Source organism: Acomys minous (genome assembly GCF_964271855.1).
Source record: "Acomys minous genome assembly, chromosome: 4".
NCBI classification, from domain to species: domain Eukaryota; kingdom Metazoa; phylum Chordata; class Mammalia; order Rodentia; family Muridae; genus Acomys; species Acomys minous.
The window spans coordinates 81,543,070-81,562,918 of NC_140486.1; the positions used below are offsets into that span (position 1 = coordinate 81,543,070).

Below are 19,849 nucleotides of genomic sequence, written 5' to 3' on the forward strand. Positions count from 1 at the left end.
TTCAAATGTCACATAAGTATTTTCTCAAAGTAAGTAGTGAGGCATTCGATCTGTTACCTAAGTCTTGGCCTAGTGTCTTATGAGGTCACCATGGTAAAGATGCCTGGTCTATGAGTACACTGTGACATGCGACTGCAGCAAGAATTAGTCTCCTGCAGAGACTGAGAAATGCCTCAAACCATGCATTCCGAGCAAACTCCTTCTCCACCTACGTCTACTTACGGCTGTGTGAGCCTTCACTTGCCTTGCGCGCATGACCTCATGCAGACTTTAAAGCTTTGTAATGTGAATGCTACTATCAGGCCCCAGCTTTTCAGATGAGCATACAAAGTCAAGTAAAAATTAAAAAAAAAATCCTACAAACAATATGCCTTGGGTGTCATGCGTTTAGCTTACTTCAAAGAGCAAAGCCATATTGTTCTCCTAGGGTTATATTCTAGTGTGGGGGTGGGTGGGGGTGGGGGGAGATGGCATGGTTGTAAATACGCTAACGACTACACTTGATGAGTGAATTAGGCTAATTTCTCTGACAGAGATAAGGCGTGCCAGTCTGAGTGACAGGAGCCGTGAGTGTAGGATAGGCATTTCTGATGGGGTTCCATCTCAACCAAATGCTCAGGGACGAGGAAGAACCAGCAGCAAGGAGACCTCGGCAGCAGGCCCCACAGGCTTTGACTAGAACTGGATCGGGGCTGAGGCACCTCTGGGCTGAGTTAGGGGCCTGACCAGGTCTCCCACCTGCAAGTGCTGGGGAAGGAGTCCGAATCGTATTTAGGCAACAAGTAGGGGAGAGAAGTGACCTTAAGGGGTGGGTTGACTAAACGTCAGGGTGGATGGAACAGGGGGAGTCGGCTGGCTGGCTGGCTGCCGCAGTGATCCAGGTGAGAGGTCAGTGTGTCATGGAGTAGGCTGGTGATAAGAGATGGACCTAGTTTGTGCTTGTGAAGCCAAAGGGAAGGAAGGAATAGCTTTTTTATTCTTTAACAGCTGTGCTGGCTCTTGCCCACCAATATATACTTCAAGAATGGCTTATGAAACAACTCTCAAGGTCTGTTAGTCAGTTTGACTTGGATTACATCATTTTTCTATTGCAGGTAGCAAGGGAAACTCTTCAATAAAATTTTGTAAATTCTCTCAGTGTTTTACTTTTTACTTGGGTCCATTTTTAGATACACGCAGGCATCCTTTACGAGTGGGACTTTGAAACTGGTCTTAAACAGTCAACCCTCTTGCCTCAGCTTTCTGGAATTGCAGGTAGGCACCACATGGCCTAGCTTCACAATGTACATTTTTAAATAAATTACCTACCTCTCAGGGTACAGACCAATCCAAAAGATCTATCATGCTTATATAAGTTAATAAGATGGTAAGTTGATTAAATGGAAGCATCAAGCAACATCTTTAAGTATTTCTGTTATACAGGACTGAGTGGGGGAGGGGAGCAGGAAGGAAAAGGTGTTGAAGAGGGATAGTTTATAAGGGGTTAACTTATGAAACTGCGTCACAAGTCCCTGTCACACTAACAGCCATCCCAGACACCAGCATCATGACACTCAAAGACAGATTCACAAAAGAGGCGTCGCCAAAGGGTGTTTCCAGGACTCATCCTTGGTTCTGTTTGGTTGGTTCGCTTTGTTTGTTTGTTTGCTTTTTTTTTAATTGAGCAAAAAAAAACATTTTATTTCAGGACACCTCTGCTGCTCTTTTACTCGAGGGGGGAAAACTGCATTATTGATGATATGGAAGAGCAATATTTAACTACATGGAAAAAGGTTCATAATTAATGGTATGGCACACAAAAAACAGCTTTGTAGACAGGTTTCGCCGTGCAATTTTTATCTTCAAATTAGTGCACGTGTGTGTGTGTGTGTGTGTGTGTGTGTGTGTGTGTGTGCACGTGAGCATCTGAAAGATGAGTCTCAGCAGCCACCAAACTGTTACAGAACTTTCCACACTGTTGGACTTTCAGCTGATATTTATGTGCATACTTTATATACACCTAATGTGTTTTAAAATTTAAATACTTTCCTTGGCATGTTTGCAAAAAAGTTTTCATTTTATAACAAGAATAAAGACTTTTACAGTAAGAACAAGGTTCTCATTAAAAAATAGAGAGAGGAAAAAAATATTGTATGTTTCTATGTCGATTCCATTGGGTGTGGTAGTGTGTGCCTATGATGCCAGCACTCCTAAGAACGAGGTTACGGCAGGGGATTACAAACTCAAGGTCAACTTGGGCTCAGAAATCACAAAATGACAGCCATATCCTATCATATAAAATTGTTTCCTCAAGATACCTATTTCATAGTGAGCCCCCTACATTTGCTTTCCTAACTTTTGGGCTGTCATTTCATTCTTAATAATCTCCTGATACAGCCAAGCATGGTGACACAAGCCTTTAATGCCAGCACTAGGAAGGCAGAGGCAGGTGGATAGCTGTGAGTTTGAGGCCAGCCTGGTCTACAAAGTGAGTCTAGGACAGCCAAGGCTACACAGAGAAACCCTGTCTTGAAACAAAAACAAAATAAAACAAAACAAAAACACTCAACCAAACAAAAAAACAAAAACAACCAAATAAAGAACCCCAAAACAAAACTAACTTCTTGATACAACTCACTTCTCTAGTAAACATTTTCTCCTTTGTCAAGCCCCGCCCTTCCACATCCGTTGCTGCTTCCTAACTCAGATGAACCAGGAGCCCTGAATGCAGATGAAAGGGTGGGCTGCTCCGTACTTGCAGACTGGCATGTGAATAGTCCTCCCCCCCCCTCCTCTTTTTTTTTTTTTTCTTTTTTAGCTGTTTAAGAGGAAATGCCATCAAGAGAGTTTACCCTTTGCTCATAAAATCCATCCTGAGCTGCAAGGAGCAGGGAATTTTTTTTTTTACGGAAATGCAAATGCAGAGCTAGTCCAACCAGCAACCACAAAGCAGAGGAAGTGCAGTCATATGTCCAGTCTGCTGGTCTCCATGGAGACACCATTGAGTAATCCTCAAGTCTCTATCATTATTTATCAGCCAAATCACTGGTTACTTTATTACTGCAGAAGAGGGGGGGAAAGTCATGGATACAACTTGCTCCGGCTTCAGAGACTACCATATATACTTTAATACACTTCTTGGGGGAACATTTGATCGGAGCTACCCAGGGCTACCACAAAATGAGAGTAAGAAATCTAAGAGTAGAAGTCACGCTTGCTTGCTTGGAAGGCTGACGAGACTTTGTCACTCTGTCTTGCAATGACAGCCTGCTGTCACCCTTCACACCGTCCCAACTCTGCAGGCTGCAGCCTCTCACTCCAAGATGACGCCACACTTGCTAGAAAAAGAGTTTCAAAAACCATATAGATACCCATCTGTCCTATCCAGTGTATAAGTACAGTAACACAACTTAAACCTTAGACACAGAATCACTAGGAGGGATCACACTTGGAGCTGACCGGCTTGACACGGAGCAGCTCCCGGCTCTGTGACTCACGAGTACCAGGAAATAGCAGGAAAATGGCTTGAGTGCACACATTTTTGGTCTTAGTAGTACTAGATTCAGTAGGATTAAAATAATGTCTTTAGGTTGGAACCAATTTCACGCATCTTCTTACGCTCAAATGATACTTTTAAGTCTCACAGAGGGCAATGAGCAGGTGATGAGTGAAGAAACTGCTTCTGATAAAACTGTACTGTCGTGCACTGAAGTTGTTTGTCTTATGTTGTCTAAATGAGGTATGTGTGTGTGAGAGAGAGAGACAGAGAGACAGAGACAGATTTATCTTCCTAGTACAGTAGCTACCAAGGTTAAGGATTGCTTAAAACGAAACAAGAAAGCATACCCCTCCCCCCAAGAACTTTCTAGTACATCATCTCACTTGAGTGGGAGAAGTAATGAGCCCGGCCTTGTTATCTCTACTCTACGAAGATGGAGAATACTGCCTTACTTGTGTTATATTACAAGCTGGGTAGGGCCAGGTGCTGCACAGGGACGGAGGAAGAGTGACAACAGCTGTTACCCAACTGTGCTGTTTGCAATGACTCTGAGGAACATCTCCATGCACAGTGAGTCAGCCTGAGAACTTTCTGGAACTAGCAGAGGAAGTAGAGACGCTAGTACAGACAATCTCAGCCAATGGCTCTTTGTCAACCTTTTAGCGTTATCTCTCACTGGCCCCAGCAGCTGACTGGAGAGGACAAGTGAGCCCTGAAATTCCAGAGGCAGTGGTACCGGAGGTCCCAAGGCCTTGCAGTGACAGAGTGGAACTGGAATCCAGGATTTCTAACTTCTAGCCTTCCAATTGCTTCAATATGACACTGCCTAATTGCAGGTGAGAGTGACAGATTCTGTAGTGACAGAAAGCAGCAAATGTAGAGCCAGCAAAAAAGGTGTCCTAGGCAAATGACTCCAGTGAGTCTGCACAAGACAGAAGTGGATAGGGGCTGTAACCAACTATCTTTCTCTGCCCAACAGGTTTCAGAAAAATCCTAGTGACCTAAGTGTGAGCAGAACAGCTTTATCTGTCATTATTGAAACCGATTCCACAAGCTTTCCTGCTTCTCCTATGCCCCTAAGTTTCACAAAAGAGTGAAAAACTTTACTAAGACAGTATGAATCTGCTTTAACATACAAATACACATTAAGCGGGGGGGAGGAACTCACTACACAAGCACAAGTAAAATAAGCCATTTCTTTAAGTAATGAAAGTCACAGTCATCCTAATTTAGCACACCAAATATCCTGGGAACACAATGAAATATGTTGTGGAGTTACTACGCAGAGCCTGTGCTGTGCATAGGTAGGTAAGATGCTCAGGCGAGGCCCTGAGCTGCCTCTATTTAACTTAATACACTCCTTTGTCATAAGCTCTCCCTGCCAGCCTTGTACATTCATTGTTGGCGGCAGTAAAGCGATGTTTTCCCACCCCAAGAAAATGGATGGTCCTGTGGAGAGTCTGACGCAGAGAGGCCACAAATGGAAGGACAGCAGGTACTATACGCTAGAGTTGCACAGCACAAGACTGAATCCTCTCCAAAGCAGTCATATTTCTAGTGATGTCACTCTCAACAGTTATTGACATAACCTGAGAGCTAGAGTTTTATGCTGGCTAGCTTATGTCAACTTGATGAGCTAGAATCCTTTTAAGGAGTCAATTGAGGGCCAGGTGTGGTGGCGTGCGCCTGTAATCCCAGCCCTTGGGAAGCAGAGGCAGGCGGATTGCTGTGAGTTCCGGAGGCCTGCCCCCTCTACAGAGAGAGTTCCAGGACCACAAGGCTGCATGGAGAAACCCTGTCTCAAAAAAACAAAACACCAACCCAAACCAGAAATCAATTGAGGAACTGTGCTGATAATATTGCTTGTGGGCAAAACCATAGTGTGTTTTCTTGATTGGTGGCTGATATGGGAGGGGCCAGCTCACTGTGGGTGGGACCACACCTGGATTAGTGGTCCTGGGTGCTGTAAGACAGCAGGCTGAGCAGGCCATGGGGTGCAAGCCCCTAAGCAGCACTCCTCCATGGCCTCTGCATCAGTTCCTGCATTGAGTTCCTGCCTTGGATTCCCTTGGACTATAAGTTGTAAGGTGAAATAAATCCTTTCTTCCCCAACTTGCCTTTGCTCACCATGATTTTGCTGTTTTTGTTGTTGTTGTTTATTCTTTTTTCTTCTAATTTCTGCTTTTTATTGGTAGTTGATTTATAGGTAAATTATTTGTATCAAAAAAAAAAAAACAAAACAAAAAAACAAGGAAGCATATAAAATGGGAACTTCTCTTCTCCCTTCAGCCTTGCTTTACTTCTTTCCTAACAGTTTAGCCTGTTGGTGACAATATGCTGAAAAAGGAAACACTAGTTCATTATAAATAGGATTGTGTACATTTGCTTTCAAATGCAAAGCTGATTTGTTGTTAGAAAACATATACTAAGGTATTAGAGAGAGGGTTAGTGACTAAACTGAAGTAGTGGCTTTTTTTTTAAAATAATAGTTTTGTTTTGTTTATTCATTTTAAAGTAGCGTTTTCAGATTATAATCACTTCATTTCACCCTGACCTTTCTTCCACTCTAAACTGTCCATTTACCCTTCCTTGCTGTCTTTAAATTTTATGGCCTCTTTATCTTTGTTTTTCTTTCCTTTCTTGTTCGTGCATGCGCATGCACATGCACGTGTGTGTATTCCTAAAAACATGAATACAACTTGCTCATTCTGCATCATGTTACTTGTATGTATGTATGTATGTTTTCATGGCTGACCTTTGGTACTGGATAATTAGTTGGTGTGCTCCTCCTTGGGGAAGACACTTTCTCCTACTCTCAGCACCCTTTGCTTGCCTCTAGTTCTCTGTTTAGGGTTGTGGCCTCATGAACTTTCCTCCATTCATATTAGCATGTCTGAATACATAACACCAATTGTTATCAATGGAGACTTTGAAAGCCAGATGCACTATATTCCAAGTCCTAAAAGACAATTTAAACTAATATACCCAGCAAAACTATCTGCCATAGTTGAGGGAGAAAAGATAAATTTTCCATGACGTAAGTAGCCTAAAAAAATGGTATATCCAACAAACAAACTTAAGAAAATATAGGTAGTGGCCATGGTGTTTCATCACAGCAACAGAAACTCTAACTGCTATTGCCTTCTAGAGTTGAGCCACAGGTTTGATGACAGATGTTGCCTTACTGATGCTAGTAAATCTTCTGCCTTTTTTGTGTTTTGAATTTTGATACACAGATGCATATATTTAACATATAGCCAAACAAGATATTTTGTCTCTCCATACTTTATTAAAGAAGGTAATCAGAACAAATTTCGCCTTTCAAACTTTCCAGCTTTCCAGTCTTCACGTAAGACAATGATTGATCCATATATACATATGTTCATTCATACAGATAAGAATAATATAAAATATAAATTAAGCTGAGACTTCCCTGTACTGTGTGGGGAGTAAAGAATGTTATTTTCTACTTTACCTGGGAAGGGCGGTGATTTTCCCCCATTTCTCCACACAGAATCTTCTTGGGCCGTTACTCCCTCGGAGAGAAGCAAATCCTTCATAGGGAATGCTAGATGTGCCTGTAACAAACTATCGGCCACAGAAACAGAAGAAATAAGGTGAAGCCAGAGACGTCATCCAGGAAAGGTGCTTCATCACTGCTGTGCAGCACTCCGGGAAGGAGGCACAAATAGGGGGATCTCAGAAGCCAGCGTTTCATCAACACGGGTCAACTTCCCAGACTCCCACAGTCACTCAGCCACACTGGGAAGAACAGGGAATCGCGAGGGGAAAGCAAAGCATTTACAGAAAATGAAGCGTGCTGAGCAGCTGACCCACTCAGGTGCTAATCCAGGCACATTTCCCACGACAGACAAACGAAATGGTCTTTCAGTGAATTTAAACTCACTTAGCATCAGACCCCCATGCAGCATAAATCTGAGGAATTTTGTGGCCTGCACAACTGAGTTCCAGACCTTTAATCCAACAGCACCAAGTCCAAGACTACATGTAAGGCTCTGCCTTAGTATCTTAGAGGCTTCCTCGTGTCTAATACTTTAGTGGCACCTTACCAGCATTGCCCCGATAGCTTTTATAAATGTCACAATTTATACAAAGAAAAACCATGGAAACTTTTTTAAAGCTGCCCATTTCAATCCCACAGTGGCATTCTCTAAAATGCCATTGCTCTATAAAGTATGGAAAGTCAAATGAAGGAAAGAACCACATCAACAAACAGGTTCGGTCCATTCGTACAGCACTGAGCATCGCTGCTCTGTCTGCTGAGGATGCTGACTGTGGGGACCTATGGGTTCTCACTGCCAGCACCCTACTGTCCTGAGGGCATGTGTCAATCCTGGGTTTCTCAGACTAACACAGGCACTTCTCCACAACCCTGAAGAAGTGTTTTCAATTGACTGGTGATGTGGTACATAGGCTTGCAGTCAGAAGGGTATGGAAATGCCATAGCCAGATAAACAAGGTTTGTACTTATGAAGAATAGCTAGCAATTACTAAAAATTATACACACTTCCAGCAGTGTATTCTTGTGCTAGAGACTGATGACCTAATGGCATCTTACCTGTAGCAACCTCAATCGCTGTTCGTTGTTGAATCGTTCTACTGCAGCCCAAAACCACCGAATTACAATGTGATTGTCATGGTACCCTATAAACCAAGCAGGGCAACTCATGTTACTTTGACTCTTCTATCTTAAACTACTGAGAAATATGACAAAAGACCACCACCCCACACTCACGTTATCACCATCTTGGATTCTTTTTCTGTTTGTTTTATTTTGTTTTGTTTCAAGACAGGGTTTCTCTGTAGCCTTGGCTGTACTGGACTTGCTTTGTAGACCAGGATGGCCTCGAACTCACAGTAATCCTCTTGCCTCTGCCCCCCCCCCCCGGAGTGCTGGGATTACAGATATGCACCCTGGAGCCTGGCTTGGAGTCTTTAAATGTCTTATAATTTAAAATTAATGAACAATACTATAAATATGACCATATGAGTATTAAAAGTTGGCATATCAAAAGGCAGCATAAATGAAACCAAGATGTCTCTGTTTTCATTTAGCAGTAAGAAGAATAACAAATGAGTTACCTTAGCTTCATCATTTCTGAAAAATACAATTTCTATGACTAGAAATGTTTAACTCTTTCAGTCATTTCTCTAAGGAACAATCATTAATGGCTCCAAATGCCATTACGGCAAACACTATACTAAGCTTGGGGCTTTAATGACAGAACAAACAGACCTTCCCAGGATTTCCTGATGGAGAGATAAATTAATCACACAATTTATACAAAGAAAAACAATGGAAACTTTTTTAAAGCTGCTCATTTCAATCCCAAGTGCTTCCCTAAAAGCTACGTATACTATTTAAAATTAATAATAAAACCAAATTATTTGACTAAGGCTGTAGCAAGTAAAAGACTCTGAGTTCAGTCCCCAGGACTACAGAAAGAATTAAAATTAAAATATAGAACAAAACTATTTTCGTAACATTTCTTTTAAAAAAAAAAACAAACCAGGAAATAGACTTTTAAGATTTTCAACTAATAAATCCTACTTATCACAGTCTTACTTTTATTCCATACTTTAGAAGAATCTAATGAAATGTCAAAGTATTATCTCACAGATTTGGGTTAAAGTAGTGGTTATGCATTTTAAAACCACTCAGTAAAAAAATAATTAAGTTCTAAGAGAAGGCTTACAGGATTTTTTTTTTTCCATTTCATCAAAGATATTTATTCTCCTTAAAGAAGGAAGAGTCTGAGCAAAGGATCAAAGTATTAGGTCAGGCATGGTGACAGGGCCCAGCCTTTGATAAAGACTGTTTGTGAGAGAAAGAGCAGTGCCTTAGCTGCTCGCAGCACTAAGTCTCCTGTCCTTACGAGCCAGCACTCTTCTGCTCTGCGTTTACTGTTTGTGCTAAGCCTGTTCTGAAAGGAGACTGACTGTCCTCTCGTACTGTCCACAAACAGCTGCTGTATGGGCAGATGGTAGATGACAGCATAGCTACTTCTTCGTGTGGGGCCAACTAGTTGCGCTGGGCAAGCATGGCGGCTTAAGCATCTCATCCTTTAGCTGGTCTCTTCTAAGGATCTTACTTGGTAAGATTTACCACTAAATAGGTCCTTGATTTACTCTAGATAGACTGAATAAAAACCTTAGTCTGTGTAAATACAAAGATGACCATGAAATGGAAGTTAAGTGGGGCATCAGAGAAAACGCATTTTAATTAGTAAAAAAATAATTCAGCTAACAGAGCCTTCTAAAATAACCAGTATCATATATGGATGCTACATGGGTCCAGCTAGAGAGCATTCACTGCACAGGTTGACTTTAGAAACAGCAATAGTAGAAACCTCATTTTAAAAAACACAGCCTTTCAGAGAAAACCTGAATACTGTAACACATTCCAGAAAATTACCACTTTCTTGGCTCAAAATTATTAGACAAAACTTTAACTCTGGGCTGTCCTTTGGTTTCAGTTTTTAAATAAGGAACAATCCAATCATGCTGGTCCAAATTACTAACTGACGCTGTGTACTGATCTACAGAAAACCACTTCCAAAGAGGCCCACTGAAAAGTGATTTTATAATTCCCTTATCAGTCAGACTCCACTTTAGAAGGTCCTTGCAGACGAATGGGATGGATTTTGAGAAGCTTATCTTGGCTGGGGCATGGTGCCGCACACCTTTAATCCCAGCACTTGGAAGGCAGAGGCAGAGGATCTCTGTGAGTTCAAGGCCAGCCTGGTCTATAAAGTGAGTCCAGGACAGCCAGGACTACCAGAGAAACCCTGTCTCCAAAAACAAAAACAGAGAGAGACAGAGACAGAGAGACAGAGACAGAGACAGAGAGACAGAGAGAGAGAAGCCTATCTTGTTCCCTCTTAGTGTTTTAACTGACTTATAACTGACAGATAGTTAAGACCTGTGCAGGTTAGGAGGTACACAGGGTGTGGCATCTGGAGGCCTAGAATGCAGATGGATGGGTGGGGTGTGACCAGCCGGATATTAAGGTCCCCATGCCTCACCAACGACATCATCTAATAATTAATTGGTGTTCTTACGATCACATTTCCTCACTAGCAATTAGGAGTTATGACATCCTTGGATGTGTTGTAAACAGTCCTTCCCCCTTTTGACGTCACCAGGTACAGAAGGGACTGACCTTGCCCAAGGGCTCAAGAAAAACACCAACAGACCAGTGATTAAGGCAAGTGCTTTTGTCTGCTCTGTGCTCAGGCCCGCACTTGAGCTAGAGCCCCCTGTGGGTGTGGTGGTGCACGCCTTTAATTCTGGCACTCAGGAGATAGAGGCAGGCAAATCTCTTTGAGTTAGGACAGCCTGGTCTACAAAGCAAGTCCAGGTTAGCCAGGGCTGCACACAGAAATCCTGTAGCGAAAAACCAAAAAGAAAAAAAAAAGAAAGAAAGAAAAGAAAAAAGAAAAAAGAAATGAACCCGGCCGCCTGTAACTTAAATTGAGCCCTTTATAAATCAAACCTCACCGCCTCTATATTCAGTGTTGTTTCTCCAGTCACTGAGGTCTATTTCAGCAGTGCCAGCAATGACCAGCTCCAATTCCCTTGCGTCAAAGACAGATACAAGCCTGGCATCTACCACCTGTGGGAGGAAAAAAACACAGGCATGGCTTAGGGGCCTAGAGAAACATCAGCCGTAAGGAAGCCTCAACAAAAAAGCAGGGTGCCAGGAATTCCGGGAGTACTGTGGCTACATACGTGAAAACTTGTCACACTCTCTAGAGGTGGAAGGTGTGTTGGTAGTTGAAAGTCTGTGAGCTTGGCCTCAGTGGCATCTTGTTTGAGTTGACAACCGTGTCCCACTGAACATGCTAGGGTTCCTCTGATCTCAGAAGCTGAGCAAGGCGGGGTCTGGCTAGTACTGGGACAGGTGGATTCTTGTCTCATGTCTGACAATCGATTAGTCTAGTCATTTGCTGTTTTGCTTTTGAAAAAGATCCAGTGATCTCATGGAATACGTGTGACAAATTCTGGCCCCCACACGGAATCCCTGCACATATCAAGCATGAGATCTGATTTTTGCATTCCTAAGTGTGAGTAAGAATCGTAACTTCCATGTTATCAATAGTCAGTAAAGTATTAAAGTGGTACACCTGAAATCAGTATGCCATTCGTTCCAATGACAGCTTCTAACACGCACGATAAGCTCCCACATATCTACTTTGGAGAGATATTGGAATATATATTTGACTTTTTAAATTGAAGGAACCACGGCAAGAGAGAAGAGAGAAATAGTTCGTGCGTGAAGCACAGGAGAATGGCCAGGCTGCCTGGCTGTGGGCTGTAGGACAGCGGCAGCTGCCACTGCATCCTTACCTCGTAGAAGCCGCGAACTAAGCTCTCTGTCTGCTGCACCACGCCGCGCTCGATTCTCCACTTCACCATCCTCTCAATGTACTCCTTCTTGTTCTTCTCTGTGACTGGGATGTTGGCTCCCCCTGGTTTTAACTCTCGCTCAGTTATCTGTCATTAAACAGCAAAAGAACGGGTCAGAAAACAACGCACTGGATGCTAACTGCTACAAATGAGCCGAGATCAGATGCGGGGGGGGGGGGGGGGGGGGCTTCTCTGCCTCAGGAGCATTCCTCAAGTGGATAAGCATCTGATGCAGTGGTCCTCAACCTTCCCAACTCTTCAGTCCCTTAATACAGTTCCCCATGTTATAGTGACCACAAACCATAGAATTATTTCATTGCTACTTCATAACTGTGACTTTGCTGCTGTTATGAATTGTAATGTAACTCTCTGTTTTCTGATGGCCTTGGGGGACCCCTGTGAAAGGGTCGTTCAACCCCTCCAAAAGGTTGCGACCCACAGGTTGAGAACCATTGATCTAAGATTTAGGATCAACTACATCTACACAGCTAGTATAAAAGATGTACTTAAGGAAAACAGAAACACACCCTAGTAAATCTCAAATTGAGAGCTCATTTTTGAAAGCATATGAAATACAGAGAACCCAAGGCGAATAGCAGTGCTGAGTAAGAACTAACACAGGGCTTCCGACAGGAAACTTGTATCAAATTTGAAGCAAAAACCAGTATATTCTCTGCTTTCAAGCACTCCAAAATATTACTCACATTCTCTCTGTTTCAAAGCAATCCATTACCGCTTTAAAATCTAAACGGGCCTAATCTCATATTACAATTAAATAATTAAATATTTGACTCAGGGATAGCAGAGGCTACTCAAATGTATTCTATATAAGATACATTCTTATATCTCTAGATATCTTCAGACATGTCCTAACTTCTGTTTGAGTTGGAAGTAAAAAAAGATTGTTTGCAATATACAAACATTTCTCATAATCTATAAGTGAAGACCTCTTGGGCTGTAGTTTGCATTACAATAATCTTTGCAGTCAAGCTTACAACAATTTAGCAGCCCTGGGTTAAATCACCCAATAAGCCACAGATAAACTAGCAATTGATCTTAGTCATGAAATTAACTTCTTCACCAGCCAACGGTCTTGAGTTAGCCTGTAACGGACCTGTCCGAACACTTCTTCGTTCACAGTGAACGTGAGGTCCAGGATGTCATGGATGTCATTGTCTTTCATCCACTGAAGGCTCTGGTGGAACTCCTCATCCAGGTATTCCAGGTCGCTCAGGTCGCACAGGCTGCGAGGACAGACAGAAGGAAGCACACGGGCCTCGTTATTAGCAAAGCCCAGGATCACGAGGAAAACCACGGAGGCTTCACAAGCAGAACAAGACCCATTCAACAGGCTGTGATGCTGAGAAGGTTCGTGAGTTCAGCCATCACACTACTGAGGAAACGCAGATATGAGGCAGACACAGAAAATGCCTTAGGAACCACTTACCCATCTTTTCTTTCAAAAGCGGAACCAGAAGATACAAAGAATGGTTGTCATCTATAGGCTGATCCACAACCAGAGCCGGATCTAGAACCGGAACAGGCTGACAACCCTCACCCATAATCTCTTTGGCTATGTTATCCCATCAAAAAAATTATTGCTCTCCTAATTTGAAGCTCCTTACTGATTTCTCTATTGTCCTTTAACTCTGTTTTTCCGCTTGCTTCTAAAAAAGACTAGACACCCTAAGTGACGTCCATAGATTTCCCTTTTTCTCATGGCTCTCATCCTACCACTATAAAAATAGTAAGCCAAAGAATTCTTCTATAGCCACAGAAGTTTCCCAGGCCTCACTCCACTGCCTTTTTTTTTTTCCCCTTTGCAGCAACAAGATCTAATTGAGATAGAGTTACTATTATATGCCCTGGTGTGAGGTGGTAGCAATTCATTTGCTATAGTTGTTTTAAAATTCCTTGCCTTTAGTAAATTCCAAGGGTCGTCATGTTTAGTTCAGTTTAGGTATTCATTAGGCATCAAACGGGTGCCACACATATTAATAACTACTTGGTGAGCTTGCTGCTTCTGGCAGGAAGTGGTCTCAGGGACACATGCACACCGCAGATGAGCTGATATAAAGTGTAAGTGACAACACAGGGTAGACAGTGCTAAAATTCACGCATTATTTAAAATGCAGGTCACCTTGGAAACGACTGGATGTGGTGACCCATGCTGCAGTCCCAGCACTTGGGAGACGTGGATAAGTACTGCAGTCCTGAGCCCATCTTTACTCTGGGCTGCAGGGTAAAACTCTGTCTCCAAAAGAGTAAAGAAGAGAAGGCAAGTACCAGGAACTATGAGAGGAAGCGAGAGGGATGTTTGCTCGGACTTGGACACTCAGGGAGAGATGCTTAGATGACACGATGCCTGTATTAAACCTCGCGATACAAAGGGAACAGATTAGAGGAAAGGGGGAAAGGGGGAGAAAAGAGGAGACAACAAATAGATCCAAAGGCCTAGAGAGAGAATCCTCCAAGCACATGGAAAGGCCTGGAATACTGACCACCAGACACTCCTGACATGCTAAAAGTCAAGACAGAAAAGTAGCTGGGAGCCAGTCTGGAGTCCACTCTACGGATCTTGGTGATGTGGGCTCAAGATAAGAAATGATATAATGAAGACATGAGAGATGAGTTATAAATGCTTCTTCTGGAAGACATTGAAAAGATTATTTAAAATGGGATGGAAATCAATGAACACACCTCACCAGTAAGATGGCCAAAGTAAGAGAAATGTTCTAATAAGGGCAGGGCTATTAGGAGTGCAGAGGCAGGAACACAGGATTAGTAAATGGTTATGTTGGAAAGTGGTATAAAGGAGGACAGTCTTTAATAGGGACAGCAAATGAACTCATGTCACAGGCCAACTCTGATAGGCACTCTTAGGCCTCAACCACTCCGCCTGCACTGATCAATGACCTTCAGTGAAAGGGACCTAGAAGACTCCTGAGGTTGCATGATTTCAGTGGGAAAAAGGACTCCATATCCTTTGAAACTATTCCGGGGGGGGGGGGGCGGGGGGACACAGAGACGGGAGAGGAGGGGAAATTGAGCTGAGGCTCTCTCTGCTTCCCAGCTGAGGATGAAATGGACCTGGCTGTCCTGCCAGGATGGCTGGTAACCCCTCAAACTGAAAGTTAAGACAAAGCTCCCCCTAAATTGCTTGAGGCAAGAATTTTCTCACAGCACCAAGACTACAACTTGAAACCCTAAACTACGCTATTTGCTACCCTTGGTTAAGGGTCACTTCGGCTGCCTAACAAGAATGGCTAAGAACCTGTGCACTGTTAACTTCAGGTGGACATGGAGAAGATTCCCTCCAAGGCCCATGTAAGTTCAGCTTTAAATATGCAGATTTGGGACCACCCTGAAACAGCCAAGAAGCAAAGTTCCGAGGACTGTTCACACGTGAGGCTGCAACTAAAGAAAGCAAGACTGAGGGGCAGATTCAGTGGTCCACAGGAGAGGAAAGTGAAGAAAGGTCTTTTTGTCAGCCTTAGAGAGAAGAAAGCTAGAGCCCAGAGTGGAAGCTTCCGAACACCAAGGTTAAGGGCAAGTCAGAGGAAAGGCCCACAGAGGAGCAAGGGGAGAATACAGTGACACATGCGCATGTCAGCGTAGGAAAGACCCAGGGATAGCTTGTGGGTTGGCAAAGACAACTTTTAGTTTCTGATTGTCTCTGATATCCCAGAGTTGAGTATTAATATCAAAAGCACAACTCGATCTAAGATAGGGCCAAGTGTCAGCGGAGGGAGTGAAGTCAGACTGACAGGTGTGGAAGGCATGATTTAGCAGCTACTGTGACCACTGGGTACAGCTTTCAGGAAGCTCAATGAAACCGTGAGAAGACAGAAGACAATGATGCGAAGGTGACAAGGGGGCTGGTGTGTGTGTGTGTTGGGGTGGTGGTGGAGGGGGTGGGGGGGTTGGGGAGGCGCGGACATGGATGTGACACTGGGGAAGCAGGAAATGGTTCTTAGCTCCCAGAAGGAGAGCTTTCCTACTGAGCATACTGAAGCCTTGTGAGAAACACTCTGATTTTTTTCACTTAAAGTCAGGACTTCCGCTTAGGGAACACAGGTTCATGGGCATGATGGGAAGACTCACCGGACAGCTCCCACAAGTCAGTGCTTCGGTTCTGTGCAAGTTTAAGTCTACCTGTTTATCCCCTTCCCCCAACACCAGCCTTCTGCTTGGTCTTGCAAGTGACTACATGCTCACTAAGGGTGTGGTTTTGCTCTGCACTGTACAATAATTATCATCTTCCATTGAGATAGAAAGAAAGAAGTCCCGTGGATGCCAATTTCCCCATCTGGGCCCATGCGTCGCTATTTTGATATAGAAAGGCCTCAAGAAAAGCAGGGGCACTGTCTACGTGTCCCAAAGGAACCAAGAATAGAATGGAAAGGAGACAAAAGAAAACGAACTTGTGACCAAGGACACGCTGCTGGAAGTGCATAAAGCCAAAATGCAACTTGCACTTCATACAGGAGCCCAGGCTGTGAGTCACCAAGACCGACCCACAGCTATTCTATTAATAACCACCATTGATGCCGCAAGAATCTAAGGGCTGTGTTTGAAGTACAACTGTCTTAAAGACACATGTGTTGCCACAGATGAGAATAAACTGTCTGGGGAGGAACAGAGCTCAGACTTGGTGGGTAAGCAGAAGTAAAGGGCCAGTAGCATAGCAACTACATCTGATTTTTTGTTTGTTTGTTTGTTTGTGGAGGCAGGGTTTCTCTGTGTAGCCTTGGCTGTCTTGGACTCACTTTGTAGGCCAGGTTGGCCTTGAACTTACAGCGATCCACCTGCCTCTGCCTCCTGAGTGCTGGGATTACAGGTGTGCGCCACCATACCTGGTTTAACAACTATATTTGTTTGAAACCTAAGGCACTACTCATTTAACAACCGATCTGGGATACTGGGCAAATAAACAGAGCCCTTGGCAAACCCTTTCAGTAAAGCACTTTTGACCTTCACATGCTGACTATGCAAACACAGAAATGCTCTTACATTCTAAGAAGAGCCTTATAGAAGGGTCTCGTGAAGAAGGCGTCCAACAAATACTGGTGTATTAGAGCAAGACCGAGGATCCTCCCACTGAACCGGAACCTGTGAAGGAGAAATACAAGACAGCTGAATGCCACTGAGTACGGTCTCCAGGGCTGTAGCTACTTCCTAGAAATGAGTTTCAACTCTGTCAATGCTTGTCTAAGACTGCCCGCCCGCCGGCTCTCTGAGAATTCTATAGAGTGTGTCCTCGTTAGCCAATGTTTAGATTTACTTGTGGAGGAAATCTGTTCCTTTGATATTTAGGGACACCTTACCCTTACTCCATATCAACAATATCGCCCTGTGTCAGCCCACGTTTGACAGTATGCGTGTGTCTCCCCGCCCCCCCCTCTCCCTCCCCCCACCCCCCCTCAGTAACCCCCCCATCCCCACCCCCTCACTCTTCCCGGTAGCCTTTCAGTGAAATTTCCCTGAACCATCCCCAAGAGATACCAATAAAGACTAGGCAGGTTGAGAAAATGTCCTCTTCACTTTGTGTGCACAGATATTAGTTGGTTTCTCTAATGCAAATGAGGAGCAATTCCCTTTTGAGGAAAAGCTCTGCTTCAGACTGAGAAGTCTCCCATCCATCTCTGCTCTCTCTCAAGCCTCACTCCCTATGGTCAATAGCATTCTTCACGAAACACGTACACAGACATTTGGGGCTTTTCCTCAGGACGCACTGGGTTCTCCCGAACCGCAAAGTGAGATGCTATTCTGAATCAACTTGGAAACTTTACTGCAGATCTGTTAAGACTGGGTTTTCTGCCTGAGGTACACAACTGTTTTCTCCATCTCAGGTCTTTTGGTCTCCAGCTCTTCACAGGAGTCTGAGGCCTACAGAAGCTCCGTGGAGCTGAATCTTAGCTTCAGGCAGGCTGTGTGAAGTCAGCAGCCAGCAGCTTCTGTCTCTCTTTATTTCCACTTATGTTAGCACAGCTGTAACAGCCAGTGTTAGGGAGCCTCCGAATTTGTAACTAAACAAGAAGTTAATTTGAGGAGTAAGCCCTAAAAGTTAATGCTTTTCACCCGTCAATAACCTCATGGCTCAAAGAACCTCTTTCTACTTCTGCTGTTTTCCTTGTTACTATCAGTGAGAACGAACAGGAACAAGTTAATAAGGGTTCTGTAAATATTTAAAGTCTACGAAGGCAGAGATTTGAAAAAAGATGTAAGGACATTTGGAAAGAGTGCAATTTGGGATTTTTCAGAATAAATACCTCCAGATGGGAAGTCTTAAAATTGTTTCCCTTGGTTTTGTGTGATAAGTTAAGAAAAAGGCAATTTCTGCTTCCAAACTTTAAGTGGCTCAGATGTGTTGGTGTGTGGGTGAGTGGGCACTGCCCTGACTCCACACTCCCACACTTGATCTGCAGCTCCCCCAGTCTCCCCCACCCGTACCATGTAGCCGTCCCCAAGAATATGAACAGGCCTCACCCAGGGCTCTGGCTGGTCCACCTCCCCTCCCCCGAGTGGCAGCCATTTCTCCAGGCAATTGGAGAAGTTATTTAGCCTCTGCTGGAGTGACTTAGGGGTCCTGCTAAGACACTGACTGTCTGTAACATTTTTCCAATGGGATAAAGCTTTTGAATTCTACTCAACTCACTTAAAATTGAACTTATGCAATATAATCAAATGCCAGCTGGGGGACTGCCTATATAATTCAGTCTGACAACAAAACCAAGAGCCAAATTAGTTATATAACTGATAATGTGATTTAAAAAAAAAATCCAGGAGGGGAAAATGTTAAAAGAAATGTGGCTTCTTTGGAGGAAGCTAACATCACAGAAAATTAACTGAGGACCACTGTCACAGAAATGAAACCCTTACCATTCATGGTGATTGTCTACAAAAGCAGACATGGGGCTTATTTGTACTGTGTATGTGTCATTGGCTGAGTACTCAAATAAGCCGTAATAGGGGTTAAAGAGTTCTCTGGATACCAGGAAGAAAAACTCTCTGGAAGGCCCACTGTAGTCCAACCTGTAAGAGAAAAATTCACAGACAGAATAATCAGCCTTTAGCCTTTCCTTTGGGCAGGGGCTCTCCTCTGTAGAGAATGCTCATTACAGGAACTGCCTGCATACCAGGGCTAAACAAACAAAAGTGAAAAAATTCTGATTCCGGTATTCCTCACCCAAAATAATGAGCTTCGTATTTACACAGGACATACCCAAAACTCCAGCTACCCATGAGATGATGCTTACCATGTACAATCCACTCAGAGTTACACACACACACACAGACACACACACACACACACACACACACACACACACACACACAAGAAAATGTTAAATGTCCAAAGCAAGGCCACAGGGAAGGGAGTGCCATGCGAATGTTTCCTTCTCACAGAGGGAAGTGGCTACATCCACTTAAGGGCCATGAAGACCTCAGGGATTTTTGAAATTTTTCTGAATGGGGGAAGAGAAAGAAGTCACCCTAGAAGAATCAGAGGGAAAAAAAAAAAAAGGAAGAGGGTACAAGTGAAAAGTATAAGTTATAAAAATACCACAGAGCATCACAAGGAAAAGGGAGGTGGGGTAAGCTCCCTGAGGAAGGTCTCCCTGGGCGGGCAGGCTGGAACCCTAGCTCCTGAAACACACTGCAGTCCACTTTACCTGTGAGAGCTTCAGAGGCAGAGTGAGGGCGAGATAAAGACCGCTGGGTCGGAGGAATGACAAGTGGCCAGCAATGCCCAAGGTGTGTGTGTGTGCTGGGGGAGGGGCATAAGAGGAGGGGGTTGGAGTGTACTGCATTAGAGAGAAGTTTGAAATATGAAGCAACGCAGTATGCTAAATTTAAAATGAAAAATAAAAACTACATCAGCCTTTGATAAAAAATACACACACAAAGATGGAGGTGAAAAGTAGCCAGCAACTCCAAAGA

General features: G+C 43.6%; 1 protein-coding gene across 4 annotated transcripts in view; it reads right to left on the reverse strand.

Annotated features, from left to right (window-relative positions):
- HECW2 (HECT, C2 and WW domain containing E3 ubiquitin protein ligase 2) overlaps nucleotides 1-19,849 on the reverse strand; it is a 348,102-nt gene that overhangs the window by 11,661 nt on the left and 316,592 nt on the right. For all 4 annotated transcript variants that reach the window (XM_084779445.1, XM_084779446.1, XM_084779447.1 and 1 more), the window contains 7 exons: nucleotides 18,791-18,943; nucleotides 16,922-17,020; nucleotides 13,023-13,152; nucleotides 11,849-11,995; nucleotides 11,000-11,114; nucleotides 8,058-8,143; nucleotides 6,954-7,066 (listed from right to left, as the gene is read on the reverse strand). In XM_084779445.1, the coding sequence (XP_084635571.1) occupies nucleotides 6,954-7,066; nucleotides 8,058-8,143; nucleotides 11,000-11,114; nucleotides 11,849-11,995; nucleotides 13,023-13,152; nucleotides 16,922-17,020; nucleotides 18,791-18,943 (843 nt within the window). The remainder of the gene's footprint in view (nucleotides 1-6,953; nucleotides 7,067-8,057; nucleotides 8,144-10,999; nucleotides 11,115-11,848; nucleotides 11,996-13,022; nucleotides 13,153-16,921; nucleotides 17,021-18,790; nucleotides 18,944-19,849) is intronic.